Source organism: Dreissena polymorpha, chromosome 9, assembly GCF_020536995.1.
Source record: "Dreissena polymorpha isolate Duluth1 chromosome 9, UMN_Dpol_1.0, whole genome shotgun sequence".
NCBI classification, from domain to species: domain Eukaryota; kingdom Metazoa; phylum Mollusca; class Bivalvia; order Myida; family Dreissenidae; genus Dreissena; species Dreissena polymorpha.
The window spans coordinates 7,748,941-7,764,532 of NC_068363.1; the positions used below are offsets into that span (position 1 = coordinate 7,748,941).

Sequence of the window (15,592 nt, forward strand, 5' to 3'; positions counted from 1 at the left end):
TGTATCGACTGAGCGTGAATGTACCAAATATCAACGTGCATGTTTACGTTAACTGAATAGGCGATTTACAAGCTGTGGTTGCCGAGTGATTAATGCGTTTGCCTTGAAATCCAATCAATTCTTCCCGCGCAATAAATAAATACGTAAATAAATACTTAAATATAATTTTCCGTAGCAGATATTCCGTGAACATGTCTGAATAATTTATATATTTTTTTTTTAACCTGAGAATAAGAAAATATAAAATACGATCCCGCAAAACACCACACCTGCAATCTTCTTAACCGTATTAAGAAATTGTATATGTTTGACCATGGGTCAGTAAATCTACAAGTATCCAGTTAGCTCAAATTACCAACATTTTATATATGCAATCCTCGGTGTATCAAAAAATACAACGACAACAACAGAATTCTCCAAATTATTCAATCGTTTCGCGTTGCAACGCTTTATAATTTACAGGTTTTTAAATCGTCAAAAGATGCACATACTGGATATTTTAGAGAATAGTAAATGTTCAGTATTACTGTTTCCTCACAACTATCATAACTTCAAGGAAAATGTGCGAATCTGAAACATTTTTTTTTCAATTTTGTCAATTTACCAAAGCGTGAAAAGGCCCCTTTAAGGTAGTACCCGAGGAGACAAAAACCAATTGAGCCAAAGTGACCGTAGCTACATCGAGTTGAAATCGATTAACAACAAAATCAGAAGTATATTTTGTTTTCGTTTATACCGTTTGCAAAATAATTATTGTAGTGACCTTTTCACAAATTTTGGCATGTATTGAAGATTTTCATTAAATGCTTTATATTGATAAATGTAAACATTTAACCTAAAAAGCTCCAGTAAAAAAAAACAATAATAAAATTAAAGAAAGAAAAAAGTAACCCTCAACTGGGCTCGAACCACTGACCCCTGGAGTAAAGGTCTATCGCTTAGACCACTCGGCACTCCGTGCTTTTACAATGAGTGACGTATTTTATACTTTATATAAGCAATCCTCGTAGTTTCACACAATATAACGACAACAACAGACCTCTTTAAATTATGTAATCGTTTCGCGTTGCAACGCGTTATAATTATCCGGTTTTTAAATCGTCAAAAGATGCATTTAATGGACATTTTACAGCATGGTAAATGTTCAGTATTACTGTTTCCCTACAAATATCATAACTACAACGGAAATTTGCGACACTGGAACATTTTTTTTCTCTCTAATTTTGTCAATTTACCAAAACGTGAAAAGGCCCATTTAAGAGTCCGATGAACCTATCAGCTTTCTTAGCACATATGCTGATAGACTTTCGATGCACTCTTAGCACATATGCTGTTAGACTTTCGATGCACTCTTTGCACATATGCTGATAGACTTTCGATGCACTCTTAGCACATATGCTGTTAGACTTTCGATGCACTCTTAGCACATATGCTGTTAGACTTTCGATGCACTCTTAGCACATATGCTGTTAGACTTTCGATGCACTCTTAGCACATATGCTGTTAGACTTTCGATGCACTCTTAGCACATATGCTGTTAGACTTTCGATGCACTCTTAGCACATATGCTGTTAGACTTTCGATGCACTCTTAGCACATATGCTGTTAGACTTTCGATGCACTCTTAGCACATATGCTGATAGACTTTCGATGCACTCTTAGCACATATGCTGTTAGACTTTCGATGCACTCTTTGCACATATGCTGTTAGACTTTCGATGCACTCTTAGCACATATGCTGTTAGACTTTCGATGCACTCTTAGCACATATGCTGTTAGACTTTCGATGCACTCTTAGCACATATGCTGTTAGACTTTCGATGCACTCTTAGCACATATGCTGATAGACTTTCGATGCACTCTTAGCACATATGCTGATAGACTTTCGATGCACTCTTTGCACATATGCTGTTAGACTTTCGATGCACGTGTTATTATCATCGAGACTGGGATTCTTTTTTCGGATATTGCCTTTTCTTTCATTAATTTATATGTACTAAAATCGACTGATAATCATGATATTTGCAGTTGATAGCGAAAAAATAAACATGTGTTTACTTGATAGATAAAATGAGATCATATTGTGTAGTGTTTTTTTTCGCATTGGTCGTAATCGTCTCCCACTCGGACACAGTGTGAAAAATGAGACGAGAAAACTAGGCTTAATGCATATGCGTTAAGTGTCATCCCAGATTAGCCCGTGAAGTCCGCACAGACATATCAGGGATGACACTTTCCGCCTTATTGGATTTTCGCTAAGAAGAAACTTCATTTCAAAGAAAAATGTCATAATAGCGAAAAGTGTCGTCCCTGATTAGCCTGTGCGGATTGCACAAGCTAATATGGGACAACACTTTACACACATGCATTATGTCCAGTTTTCTCAGAGCACGACTCAAATAGTAATAAAATGGAAAAGTCCCTTTAAAGTGAATCTAATTAACAACAACGTTTCATGTGTTAATTTGAAACCCCGTATTTTATTCAAAGGTTTAACCGCAACATCCGCCCTATTCAAAAACTAGACAACCGTTTTCTAATCAGTTGAATAAATATTGAGTCTCTCAAGCCGTGTACGACTAGATAACATTCAAACAAAAACTGTTTAAAAAAACAAGGCAAAAATCAAATATACATTTATACCATGAAATAAAAAAATATCTATGCAAATGAAACCCAACGCATTGTTAAGTCTATATAACTATGTACAACGATATTATAAAAATTGCATGTCACAAAGACTCTCGTCTTAATCTGTAAATTATAGAAAGCATCTTTGTCAAACTGATTTGAATTACAGTAAAATTAAGTTTTTTTTAAATAAAATTGACCCTGCTATTACCGTTAGCTGCCGTAAGTGACCCGTTTATTTCAGTGGGGTTTGCTTTGTCCGATTCGATTTCATTACACAAGGAAAGTTAACAAAACGACCCTGCGGATAACTAAATTTTTCAAAATATTTGAAGGCTTTAAAGTAATCTATGTGTCACCGGACATACATTTGTATAATGTATCGTAGAATTTCGTGTAGATATGTATCATTTATTTTACGATTATTTGTTAGGGTAACGGCATTCTTAATTGAGTATAGTTATCGTATTAATAGACCTGTAGCAGTTACCTTTAGTTATTTTACACGATTACAATTAGAAATTAGTACAAATCCCCATGTTCACGTTAACTAATGCTCACAAATTACTCGTGCATTATCACATACACCAGTTCTGAGTTGCTTTTATAGTTAACCTATCAAATAGCTGATATTTAAATGTTTTAACCAATGAAATGTGTCGTTGCGACATGGAGGTGACTTAAGGCGCATTTTAGATCATTCTGTGATCAGCTATTTGACAGTGAACGCTTATAAATATATCTTTAAAATGTATTTGGTTCGTTACAGGTAAATATCTTTATCGTTATTTATAAGATTACTTTTTCACAAATAACTGTTCAATATTTTGTATTTCATTTTGCTTATGTATGTGCGTGTTTTGTCTAATATATTATATTATATTATATTATATTGTTTATTAAATATAATATTGTATTGCTATTTTAATGTTGTAATGTTTTACTTTGCTCGCCATATCTGTTTGTAAAACATATCTGTTGGTGAAACATAAATGTTGGTAAACCATATCTGTTGGTAAAACATATCTGTTAGTAAATCATTTATTGTATTGTAATGATTGTTAACCATAATATTTATGATGATTCTGTGATCAGCTATTTGACAGTGAACGCTAATAAATATATCTTTATCGTTATTTATAAGATTACTTTTCACAAATAACTGTTTAATATTTTGTATTTCATTTTGCTTATGTGTGTGCGTGTTTTGTCTAATATATGATATTATATTGCTTATTAAATATAATATTGTATTACTATTTTAATGTTGTAATGTTATACTTTGCTCACCATATCTGTTAGTAAAACATATCTGTTGGTAAAACATATATGTTGGTAAACCATATCTGTTGGTAAACCATATCTGTTGGTAAAACATATTTGTTGGTAAATCATTTATTGTATTGTAATGATTGTTAACCATAATATTTATGATGATTCTGTGATCAGCTATTTGACAGTGAATGCTAATAAATATATCTTTAAAATATATTTGGTTCGTTACAGGGTTGTTTTTATAACCACCCTGGTTATCACGTTTGGGGAATTGGCTGCAACCCACTGCCAATTAATACCTGAAAACCCATACGGTGACAATGGCGCCCAACGTTTTTGAAAGAAGTGACGAAGTACTATAAACACGGACAATGGCGCCCAACGTTTTTGAAAGAAGTGACTTAGTTCTATAAACACGTACAGATAAGTACACGTCTTTTGCTTGAGCGAGGCCGGTAAGACAGCGACTACAGATAGTACGACTGCGAACCAGGCGATAATCACATCGTGGACATAGTGGACATCGAGGTGGCCATAAAGGACACGACCTACTGACACGTTTTTACAGCGTCTCAGTAACCAACTTCGACTATCGTCGACACACGGTTTGGATGGTGACATAGTACACGGCTTATACTACCGACAGTACTCGGACTCTCAGCGCAACATTTCGTCACCAGTAAAGACCTTCGACTATCGTCGACACACGGCTCCGATGGTGTCATAGTACTCGGCTTCTACAACCGACGGTACTCGACTCTCAGCGCAACATTCCGACACCAGTAACAAACCTTCGACTATCGTCGAGACACGGTTCCGATGGTGTTACAGTAGAGGGCTTCTACAACCGACCGTATTCGTACTCCCAGCGCAACATTCCGACACACGACGTATCCAAGGAGGAGGAGTCCTACCTAGAAACAGACGGACGTTCTTCGCTCCAGGATAACGCGAGTGCGTTACTTTCTTCCCCGGGGACATACATATTCAAGTGAGCGCATAAACATTCGAACGGACAGACTTTTATATTCTGCCGATGACAGGGAGGATTCGCCGCGGATCGTGTTGGACACTTATCATTTAACTTTAAAAGTGACATTTTTGATGTTCCTTGGATGTTTATTTAAATTCAAGTTCCACAGATTGGTGAGCTACTATTTTCTATTGTATTATATTGTAACTTTATTCTGATATCATACTTATACATGTCATATATTATTTCATATACTACTAGTCAACTCAATCATTTATTTTTGGTTTAGTATACAAAAATATCTGTTTGTTTTTTAATAGAGCCATTATTTACAGGCGTTAGTGATTTTTCCAATTTTATAATGTAAAAGATCCTTCATTATAAATCGATATAAGTCAGCCAAATATATTATATATATAGGTTTCTAATACACTAGCACGTTTACGCTTCACAGTCAATTTCCTCGTGCATTGCATGTCTAGTTGTTTACCAACATACACCGTTACTGGTATGATAGACACTGAGCGATTAATTGAGTGTTACGTAGTATTGCATGTGTTCCGACTAGAGGACACTTTGAAGTATTTATCAATGTAGTATACTATAGCTACATGATTTAGTTCACAGTAAGCACCTTAAACAAATTGATAGAATTTGTGGATACGTGTCAAGCTGATAATCCGATAAACTGACTGCATTTGACTGCTTTATCATTGAAGCATTGGATTGAAATATTTTTAATTGTTTTAAAAAGTTTTCTTTTAAAATTGGACAGTAAAGCTATCTATGTTCAGTACATGGAGATAACGTTATATACGTTATAGAAACACACGTAGATATATAGTTGCATATATTAACGTTATAGATAGAAAAATATGGAAAACTACGTTGTCATTGACGTAAGTGATTGAATACATTTAAATATATACTTGCATACATTTACGTTATAGATATATCTTAAACTACGTTGTCATAAAAGTAAGCGATTCAGAATTTTAATTGCAGTTTCTTCTGCCATAGGATAGTTAAGGTAGCTGATAGTAAGCTTGTATGTAGAGTTGTTTTACAGTGCGTGATTTCATCTTGAGAATATAGTGGATTGTGTCCGCTCGTAGTAGACTCCACTGTCGCTTATATTGAATTTTGCTTGAAAATAATTGATGGTCATTAGTTGATTGCAGTTGAACTATTGGTGATACTGAAATGTGAATTTATATTTGAAATAAAAGCGTGTAACGGATGGGTTAGCGGAATATTATAGAATATTCTGTTTTTAAAATTGATGCGTTGGCGTAGTAAGGGAAGTAATTAAACTTATTACTGAAGGTTTATTAGGTTTTATTCTCTTAAACGCTGTCCGTTGATTTTACGGTAAAAGGGGGATTACTCATTTAAACAGATTGAATTTAAATGGGGTGTAGTTAGCTATCATGAAACGGTATTAAAGGGATAACACTATCGGATTTCAAATTAATTTGATTATTTTTCAATTATATTGTCACTTCGATAAGATTAATATCATTTTAACAACAGTTTTATGATCATTATTCTATTAAGCGTGTAATTGTATACACCACTTCTATATTAAGAATGTAATTGATATGCAAGATTGATTTTGTAAAATTGAACACGGTTTGTCTTGCATATGCGTTTTACGTTTTAGTATCACTCTCTCTAATTCTCTCTCTTTCTTTGTATATATTTGTATGCGCTTCCGTGTACGCGTACATGAACTAAGACTTTATTATGTGTTTGTTTGACATTGAAATAACTGTTTGAATAGTTCAAATAAGTAAGTATTCAGGAATAAAATGGCTCACGGCGGATCAAACTACAATCTTCGAGATATTACAAAGAGAACGACACTGAATTTGTCAGATTCAGAAAAGAGTTTGTCAGAAGAAGATATGTTAGTTCGCAGTATTCAGGAATTAGAAAAGCGGAGACAGACAGAAGAAGATATAAATACATTCCAACAGAAACGGGAGGAATTGATACAACTCCGAAGAGCAGCGTCATCAATACATATAGATGCTGAACCAGACTACGCTTTATCGGACAGCAGAACTGATGATGAGTCTGACCTTTTAGCAGAAACCAGTAAGCTACAAGACAAACTTGCTCAGCTACGAAAAGAACAGCAGTACCTTGGAGAGAAGGAGGTTACGTCAGTAACTCCAAAAGGGCGTCTACCAAAAGTGAAGTCCCGCACGGACGAAATAAAGCGTAGAGATGACAGAAGTGAACCGAAGACGGAAGTTACAAGACTGCAACGGGACCTTCATAGCAAAACAGAAGAGATAGACGAACTAAACAAGCTACTTCTGAGCAGCGAGAAGAAAATTTCCCTGCTACAACTCGAGTTGAAGGAGAAAAAGCTAACGATTTTCGAAGAAACTGAGAAAAAAAGAGAGCTGAGGGTAAAGAGACACGAAGAACAGTTGATAAAATTGCAACAGAAGATAGACGACAGACTGAGTGACCTGGAAGAGCGAAAGAAAAAGCTAGCGGACCGTTCTAAACGACTAGAAGAGCGAGAACAACAACTCCATGAAACAAACAGACCCTTCAGTCGCTGCAAAGACAGAGATGAAATTGATAGTAGAATTCGGCAGCTTGCACAACAACAGACCAGACGGGAAGCTGGATTCTTGGAGGAGGGGCAGACTACAATACATAGGCATACGATTACCAGTCACAACACGAGGGAATTGAATGATAAAGTACATATAACACCATTTTCAGGAAAGGAACCTGTTCCAAAGAATGAAGCATCATTTGAAGAATTCAAGCTGGAAATTGAAAGCATTACAAACATATATTCTTAGCCCATACTCAAGCAATCCTTACGAAAAGCTCTTCGAGACCAGGCCAGAAAATGCATGCTGCATTTATCAACGAATGCATCCATGGGTGACATTATACACAGTTTGGAAGAAAATTTTGGTAATGTAGCTAGTGAAGAGTGAATTCTATCGAGATTTTTATTAGCAGAACAGAAAACCGAAGAATCAATAGTAGAATGGGGTTTAAGGTTAGAAGACATGCTACTCCAGGTAGGACGGAGAACACATATGAAAGAAGCAGAAAGAAATAAGAAACTGAAGAATAGATTATGGAGAGGGCTCAATAACGACGAGTTGAGACATGCAACACGTGTATATTTTGAGAGTGACGTGACATATGAAGAGCTTCGAAATAAAATTAGAGCTGAGGGATATGAAATGAAATTAGAAAGAGAAAGCAGAAATAGAACTGTTATATTGCATCAGACATCAGTGGAGCCACACGAGACAGAAGTGATGATGAAAATTATGCAACGTATTGACGACCTAGAACGAAAACTTGATGATTTCAAGAATTTACAGCCACAGTATGATGCCATTGAACCAAGACCACAACGAGGCGAAATGCGACCAAACACAAGACACCAGAGGGGTAATAGAAACCGCGGAAGAGGCTTTTACCAAGGCAACAGAAATGAAGATAAAGCACAACCCGAAGTAAATGCCCAATAACCTTTAAACTAGAAACTGTCACCATTAATGATAAAATGTGTGACAGCAGAATGAACGATCCTAAAAGAGCAACATCATTATTTGACAGACTAGTCGGACACTCGAATGCGTCTGAAATTGAATTTAATGGTATGCAAACCATGGCTCTTATTGACAGTGGAGCCATGGTCACAACGGTCAGCCAAGCATTCTTTGAACAGTTAGTACCAAAACCAGTGTTACATACACTAGAAGAGCTACAGCTCTCCGTTAAGGGGGCAGATGATAAGGAGATTCCTTATATAGGGAACATTGAAGCCTGTATAAGGGTCCCAGAACAAACAAATGAATCATTCCCGGTTCCTGTGCTTGTAGTATGTAATACTGACTTTAATTCAGACGTACCCGTCATAATTGGAACGAATGTTATTAGATACATGTCAGATGTTGACAAATCCGATTTGTCGGAAGAGTGGAAAGCCACTCTTCTGACAATATCATCTCAGGAATCCGTTGGTACGTTAAAAACACCCGGAAAATCTGTTAGTATCCTGCCTTTCGAAACTGTTACGGTTTCAGGTTTAATGAGAAAGACCTCTAACTGTAATAGCGCTGTCACAGAACAGTCCCCGCTGGCATCGACTAGGCTTGGAATATGCCCTAGGTTAGTAAATTTAAACATCCCCGGAACAACTGTTAGGGTTTCTGTCCGCCTTTTTAACATGTCTGCAAAAACAATTTGCTTACCTTCACATTCGGTTGTATGTGATTTACATGACGTCACAGTATTGAGATCATGGACGCCTGAACACTCTCAAACTACCGAAAAGCCTAGTCCATCAGATCATACTGAAAATCATTTAATGGAACAATTTTTTAAAAATATTAGAGTAAATCTTGATCATTTGGAAAATGATACAAAAGGTTTCTCTAGAGAACTTCTTTTGGAAGTTGCGAAACGTTTTTTCACAGGGTCCACTCGATATAGTCAAGACCAACATTGTCAAACATGAAATAAAACTAGACAATCCAGAGCCATTTAAAGAGCCATATCGACGTGTCCGCCCTGGCCTTATTGATGAAGTTCGTGAACATTTACATGAAATGTTGTCGATGGGGGTCATCACACATTCTCACAGTCCTTTTTCGTCCAATGCAGTCATTGTTCGTAAAAAGGACGGATCGATACACTACTGTATCGACTATAGGAAGTTAAATGCACGAACGCACAAAGATGCTTATCCAATACCCAGAATAGACGACACTCTCCATCTGCTTTCCGGGTCTAAGTACTTCACCAAACTTAACCTGAAATCCGGATACTGGCAGGTGGAGAAGGCCGAAAATGACATGGAGAAAACGGCTTTTTAAGTAGGAAACTTGGTTTTCTATCAGTGCACCCGGATGCCATTCGGCCTCTGCAATGACCCTGCAACCTTTCAAAGGTTGATGGAACGTTGCATGGGGGAATTGAACCTTAAGGAGTGCCTCATCTATTAAGACGACATAAATGTATTTTCTTCCACTTTTGAAACGCATCAAGAAAGACTAGAAGCTGTTTTTAAACAATTAGATGCTCATAAGCTAAAGCTTAAACCTTCTAAATGTGAGTTTTTGTTAGAAGAGGTGAGCTATCTTGGCCACATTGTGTCCAAAGATGGTATCAAAACTGACCCCGCCAAAACCGAAGTCATTAAAAAGTGGCCTGTCCCGACATAAGTAAAAGCAGTTCGTAGCTTCTTGGGTTTTGCTGGGTACTACAGGAAGTTCATAAAAGATTTCGCACAGGTTGCACGCCCATTAAACGATCCTCAAATTGGCAGTTCTGGATCAAAATCCAAGAAATAGGTCACTTCCAAGTTTTTTTCGGGAGAACCACAGCAACGTGCATTTGACACTCTCATCGAGAAGTTGAGCACGACATTGGTGTTAGGTTATGCTGACTACACCAAACCATTCAAGGTACACACTGATGCCTCCGCCGCTGGTCTAGGTGCAGTTTTGTACCAAAACCAGGATGGCGTAGACAGAGTAGTTGCCTTTACGAGCCGTAGTCGGAGGGCATCCGAACGGAATTACCACTCAAGTAAACTGGAATTTTTAGCTCTTAAATGGGCGGTTACTGAGATATTCCATGATTACTTGTATGGTGTTCCGTTCGAGGACCTCACAGACAACAACCCACTTACCTATGTCTTTACAACTGCGAAACTTGACGCTTGTGGACATAGGTGGGTAGCTGCGCTTGCAAACTACAACTTTAAGATCCATTACAAGTCTGGCAAGTTGAATGTCGAAGCCGACGCCCTATCACGACTTAATACACATAAACATACTGAGACCACTGAACAATGTTCTGCACGACAGGACGTTGAGCAGAATGTCTTAGCAGGCAGCACTGATACCAAAACAGAACATCAGTCTGTAGAACCAGATGTGTTTCAGGCCGGTTTGACGGTTAATACTGAAACCCAACCGGAGCCGCATTCTGTAAAGCAGGATGTTGTTCAGGCTGTTTTAACAATACATACATACTCTCAGCCAGAACTCGTACAACATGATAACACAAATGATAATTACCCAACTGCAGTCATTAAAACCTAAGACTGGGTAAACGGTCAAGAATCGGACCTTGTTTTATCAAAAGTACGGCAGTTTGTTGCTTTAGGAAAATACCTGGTCCAACTCAGAAACGATCTCTTGACTCTGAGGTTCAGAAATTCGCCAAAATATTCACTAAACTAAAACTTCAGGATGGTATTTTATATCATTCATGTTTAGTTAATGGTGAAGCTAAGAATCAACTGGTGCTACCTAAGACAGCGCAATTTACAATTTTCAAGGCCTTACATGATGACCTTGGTCATCAAGGTCGTGACCGAACATTGAGTCTCTTTCGAGATCGATTTTATTGGCCAGGAATGGTCAAAGATGTCACACTGTGGGTGAAGGGATGTAATCGTTGCATCCGGCGTAAAACTATACCACAACGAGCAACAGGTTTAGTTAACATTTGCTCGTCTTCCCCAATGGAATTAGTGTGCATTGATTATCTTTCCCTAGGAATGTCTAAGGGAGGATTTGAAAACTTACTGGTTATAACCGACCATTTTTCTCGATACGCACAGGCAATACCGACGAAAAACCAAACCGCCCGAACCACGGCACATGCACTTTTCTATAACTATTTTGTACATTATGGGTTCCCAGAAAAGTTACACAGTGATCGTGGCCAAAATTTCCTGTCAAAGGTTATACAACGACTCTGTAAAATTGCAGGCATCCGGCGAACACACACAACACCTTACCACCCGCAGGGTAACGGTCAATGTGAGCGTTTTAATCAAATCCTGATTTAAATGCTTGGAACGCTCCCCAATGAAAGGAAGAGTGACTGGAAATTAGCCATTATTTCCTTAGTACATGCATATAACTGTACAGCGCACGAATTCACGAGCTATCCCCCGTATAGGCTCATGTTTGGCAGAACGCCACGTCTAGCCTTAGATGCAGTATTAGGTCTGCAGGGGCAATCTGTAAGTGGCTCTTGTCCAACAGACTACATGCGTCAGATTGAAACAAATCTGCAAGAATCATATAAAATTGCTAACAAAATAGCTTTACGCGGTGGCGACAAAGCCACATATTACTACAACCGTAAAGTGCGGAAGATAAAAATTGTTGTAGGAGACAAAATCCTCATTAAAATTTGGGATTGAAGGGGAAACATAAGCTTTCAGATATTTGGAGCGAACATGTGTATCGCATAGTTGATCAACCGGACCCCCTTATACATGTTTTTTAAGGTGCAAAAAGAAGACAAGTCCGGAATAATCAAAACGCTACACCGAAACAATCTACTGCCATTGAAAAACCTACCTATAACAATTGACATCTCTTCAGAATCTGACACGAATAGCAGTATATCATCTGAATCTCAGAAATCGGGCATATATAAACCACCGCACAGGCGTGCGCCTGGCGAAATTGGTATACTGCCGAGACGATCTGAACGTACACGAAAACCGCCAGCATGGCAGGTTTCCGGTGCTTTTGTAACATAGACATTGTTTCTGCCTTGTGACTTTATACAGTATATATAGCAACTGTTTTAAGAATTATTAACATTTATGTTCTGTGGATTTTCTTATTTATGGTACATATAGTGTACACCTATTTTGACATTTCATTGAAATGTTTTGTTTATAAACGTGACTCCATTAATATTAAATACAAGTATATAATGAAGTTAAACGTTAAGTGGTGTATATAACGGAGGGATCACTTTATAATTAAATCATATGCTATTACATTGCTTTGAAATTGTTAACATATTTTGTATGAAATGTCGAGGACGACATTTATCGGAGGAGGGAAATGTGTCACCGGACATACATTTGTATAATGTATCGTAGAATTTCGTGTAGATATGTATCATTTATTTTTACGATTCTTTGTTAAGGTAACGGCATTCTTAATTGAGTATAGTTATCGTATTACTAGAACTGTAGCAGTTACCTTTAGTTATTTTACACGATTACAATTAGAAATTAGTACGAATCCCCATGTTCACTTTAACTAATGCTCACAAATTACTCGTGCATTATCACATACACCAGTTCTGAGTTGCTTTTATAGTTAACCTATCAAATAGATGATATTTAAATGTTTTAACCAATGAAATGTGTTGTTGCGACATGGAGGTGACTTAAGGCGCATTTTAGATCATTCTATGATCAGCTATTTGACAGTGAACGCTAATAAATATATCTTTAAAATATATTTGGTTCGTTACAGGTATATATCTTTATCGTTATTTATAAGATTACTTTTCACAAATAACTGTTCAATATTTTGTATTTCATTTTGCTTATGTATGTGCGTGTTTTGTCTAATATATTGTATTATATTGTTTATTAAATATAATATTGTATTGCTATTTTTATGTTGTAATGTTTACTTTGCTCACCATATCTGTTAGTAAAACATATCTGTTGGGAAAACATAAATGTTGGTAAACCATATCTGTTGGTAAAACATATTTGTTGGTAAATCATTTATTGTATTGTAATGATTGTTAACCATAATATTTATGAGGATTCTGTGATCAGCTATTTGACAGTGAACGCTAATAAAAAATTTTTATAACCACCCTGGTTATCACGTTTGGGGAATTGGCTGCAACCCACCGCCAATAAATACCTAAAAACCCATACGGTGACATATGAAAGCAGTGTAACAGATTTTGGCACATATTGAAGTTTGTCATTAAATACTTTAGTGATAAATGTAAACATTGGATCTAAAAAGTCCAGTAAAAATAGAATAAAATAAAATAAAATAAGAAACAATCAACTGGGCTCGAACCACTGACCCCTGTAGTAAATGTCCAACACTTAGCCCACTCGGCAATCCGTGATCATACATTGAATGATGAATTTTATACTTTATATAGCAATCCTCGTAGTGTATCAAAATAAAACGACAACAACAGAACTCTCCAAATTCGCGTTGCAAAGCTTTATAATTTGCAGCTTTTTTAATCGTCAAAAGATGCATATAATGGATATTTTAGATCATGGTAAATGTTCAGTATTACTATTTCCCCATAAATATCATACATACAACGAAAATTTGCAAATTTACAACCATTTTTTTTATTTTGTCAATATACCAAAACGTGAAAAGGCCCCTTTTAATATCTATTATTGTATGTTATATCTGTATTTTCTTATAAATAAAAATCGCTAACTTCTTCAAAGTAACGTGGATTCATTGAGTAAAAATACGTGTTTTCCTGATATATAATCCTGGAAATGAGAAAACTAATCCCTTCTAAAGAAATGTTGGAAAATTGTATTAGTTATCAGCTTCCAAAGAAATAATTGTTAACATATTTTGTGTTGCTTCGACAATTAGCAAATTCTTGCAAACGTTAAAAACCAAACGAACACGAAACTTGATTGATTTGTGAGTTTAAAAGGGCGAAAATGTGTATATTTTACTAAGATGTTAAACACAAAATGATTAACATAAACGTAGTTATTTTCCTTTTATTTTAGCTCGATTGCATTTTAAATACTTAGGTACTACTTATTTGAAACTATATCGAGTCCGTTTCCTTGGCATATAATCAGTACTTGGTGTTTTGGGGAGAGATCCACAGAACGCTTCCACGATGCGTATCGAACCCGTGACCTCCCAGTCGCTAGGCGGACACCATTTCAGTCTTATTTGGTAACAAATGATATTCATTTTCATTGTGGGTTATCCCGAATACGATTATATTTGGGTCGTGTTCTGTGAAAAGGGGGTTTAATGTATGTGCGTAAAGTGTTGTCCTAGGTTAGTCTGTGCAGTCCGCACCGGCTAATCAGGGACGACACTTTACGCCTAAACTTGATTTGTGCGGACTGCAAAGGCTAGTCTGGGACGCTTTACGCACAAACATTAAACCCTTTTTCACAGAGCAAGGCCCATTTGATTCTTGTGCATTTTACTTTGGTTTAGCAGGAATTGACATTGAAAATAAAAGCATACACGATGTCTTAAAACCAGATGCCCTTATTGAAAAATATTTTTGGAAGAACTCTTCACGCTGAATCAAAATCGTTAGATATTCTGAAAATAGCCATAATTAGAGAGGTTATTTTTCCTTTTAAAAAACATCGTGTACTTATTTCACTACAGGTTGATGGACTCTTCATCAAAAGCAAACATTCCGTGTACGAACTATCAAAAGCCCGGGGGTTTACTTAACAATATAATTATTTATTTTTGTAACTCGCCAAGCATGAGAGACATGTAGTTGCCAATTAAGATGCAATAACAATTCTCGATACATACATGTAATATAGTTTTAATTCTCAATAACAATTTAAATGAATGTTCATTTATAATTTTTTAAACTGTGCAATAAATCGTAACAACATTAACTTAAATACGGATAATGTACGATTATTTAATTCCGTTTTTGAAATTTATTGACGAGCACCTAATCTTCCCAGCTAGTTACATTGATACGTGAAACGGTTAACTAACCGCTGAGACAAAGATCTATAATATAGATAATCTTTGAGACAATTAGTGTTTTGTATATAAGTAGTATAGCATTTCCTTTCGAAATTAAAACAATACAACTTCAATGCGATTGCGACTGGGGTAATACAATATTAAATTTCACTACACATAAACACCAAATCAATAGTATACGACT

General features: G+C 36.3%; 1 protein-coding gene across 1 annotated transcript; it reads left to right on the forward strand.

The window, feature by feature from the left end:
- The first annotated feature begins 3,342 nt into the window (after positions 1-3,342).
- LOC127845523 (DNA ligase 1-like) lies at positions 3,343-13,619 on the forward strand. The gene is made up of 2 exons (XM_052376529.1): positions 3,343-3,400; positions 4,138-13,619. The coding sequence occupies exon 2, from the start codon at positions 6,691-6,693 to the stop codon at positions 7,705-7,707; it is 1,017 nt and encodes a 338-aa protein (XP_052232489.1). The 5' UTR covers positions 3,343-3,400; positions 4,138-6,690; the 3' UTR covers positions 7,708-13,619.
- The last annotated feature ends 1,973 nt before the right edge of the window (positions 13,620-15,592 follow it).

What these genes read in the sequence shown, in the direction of transcription:
- LOC127845523 (XM_052376529.1), top strand. Translation starts at nt 6,691, where the DNA reads ATGGCTCACGGCGGATCAAACTACAATCTTCGAGATATTACAAAGAGA.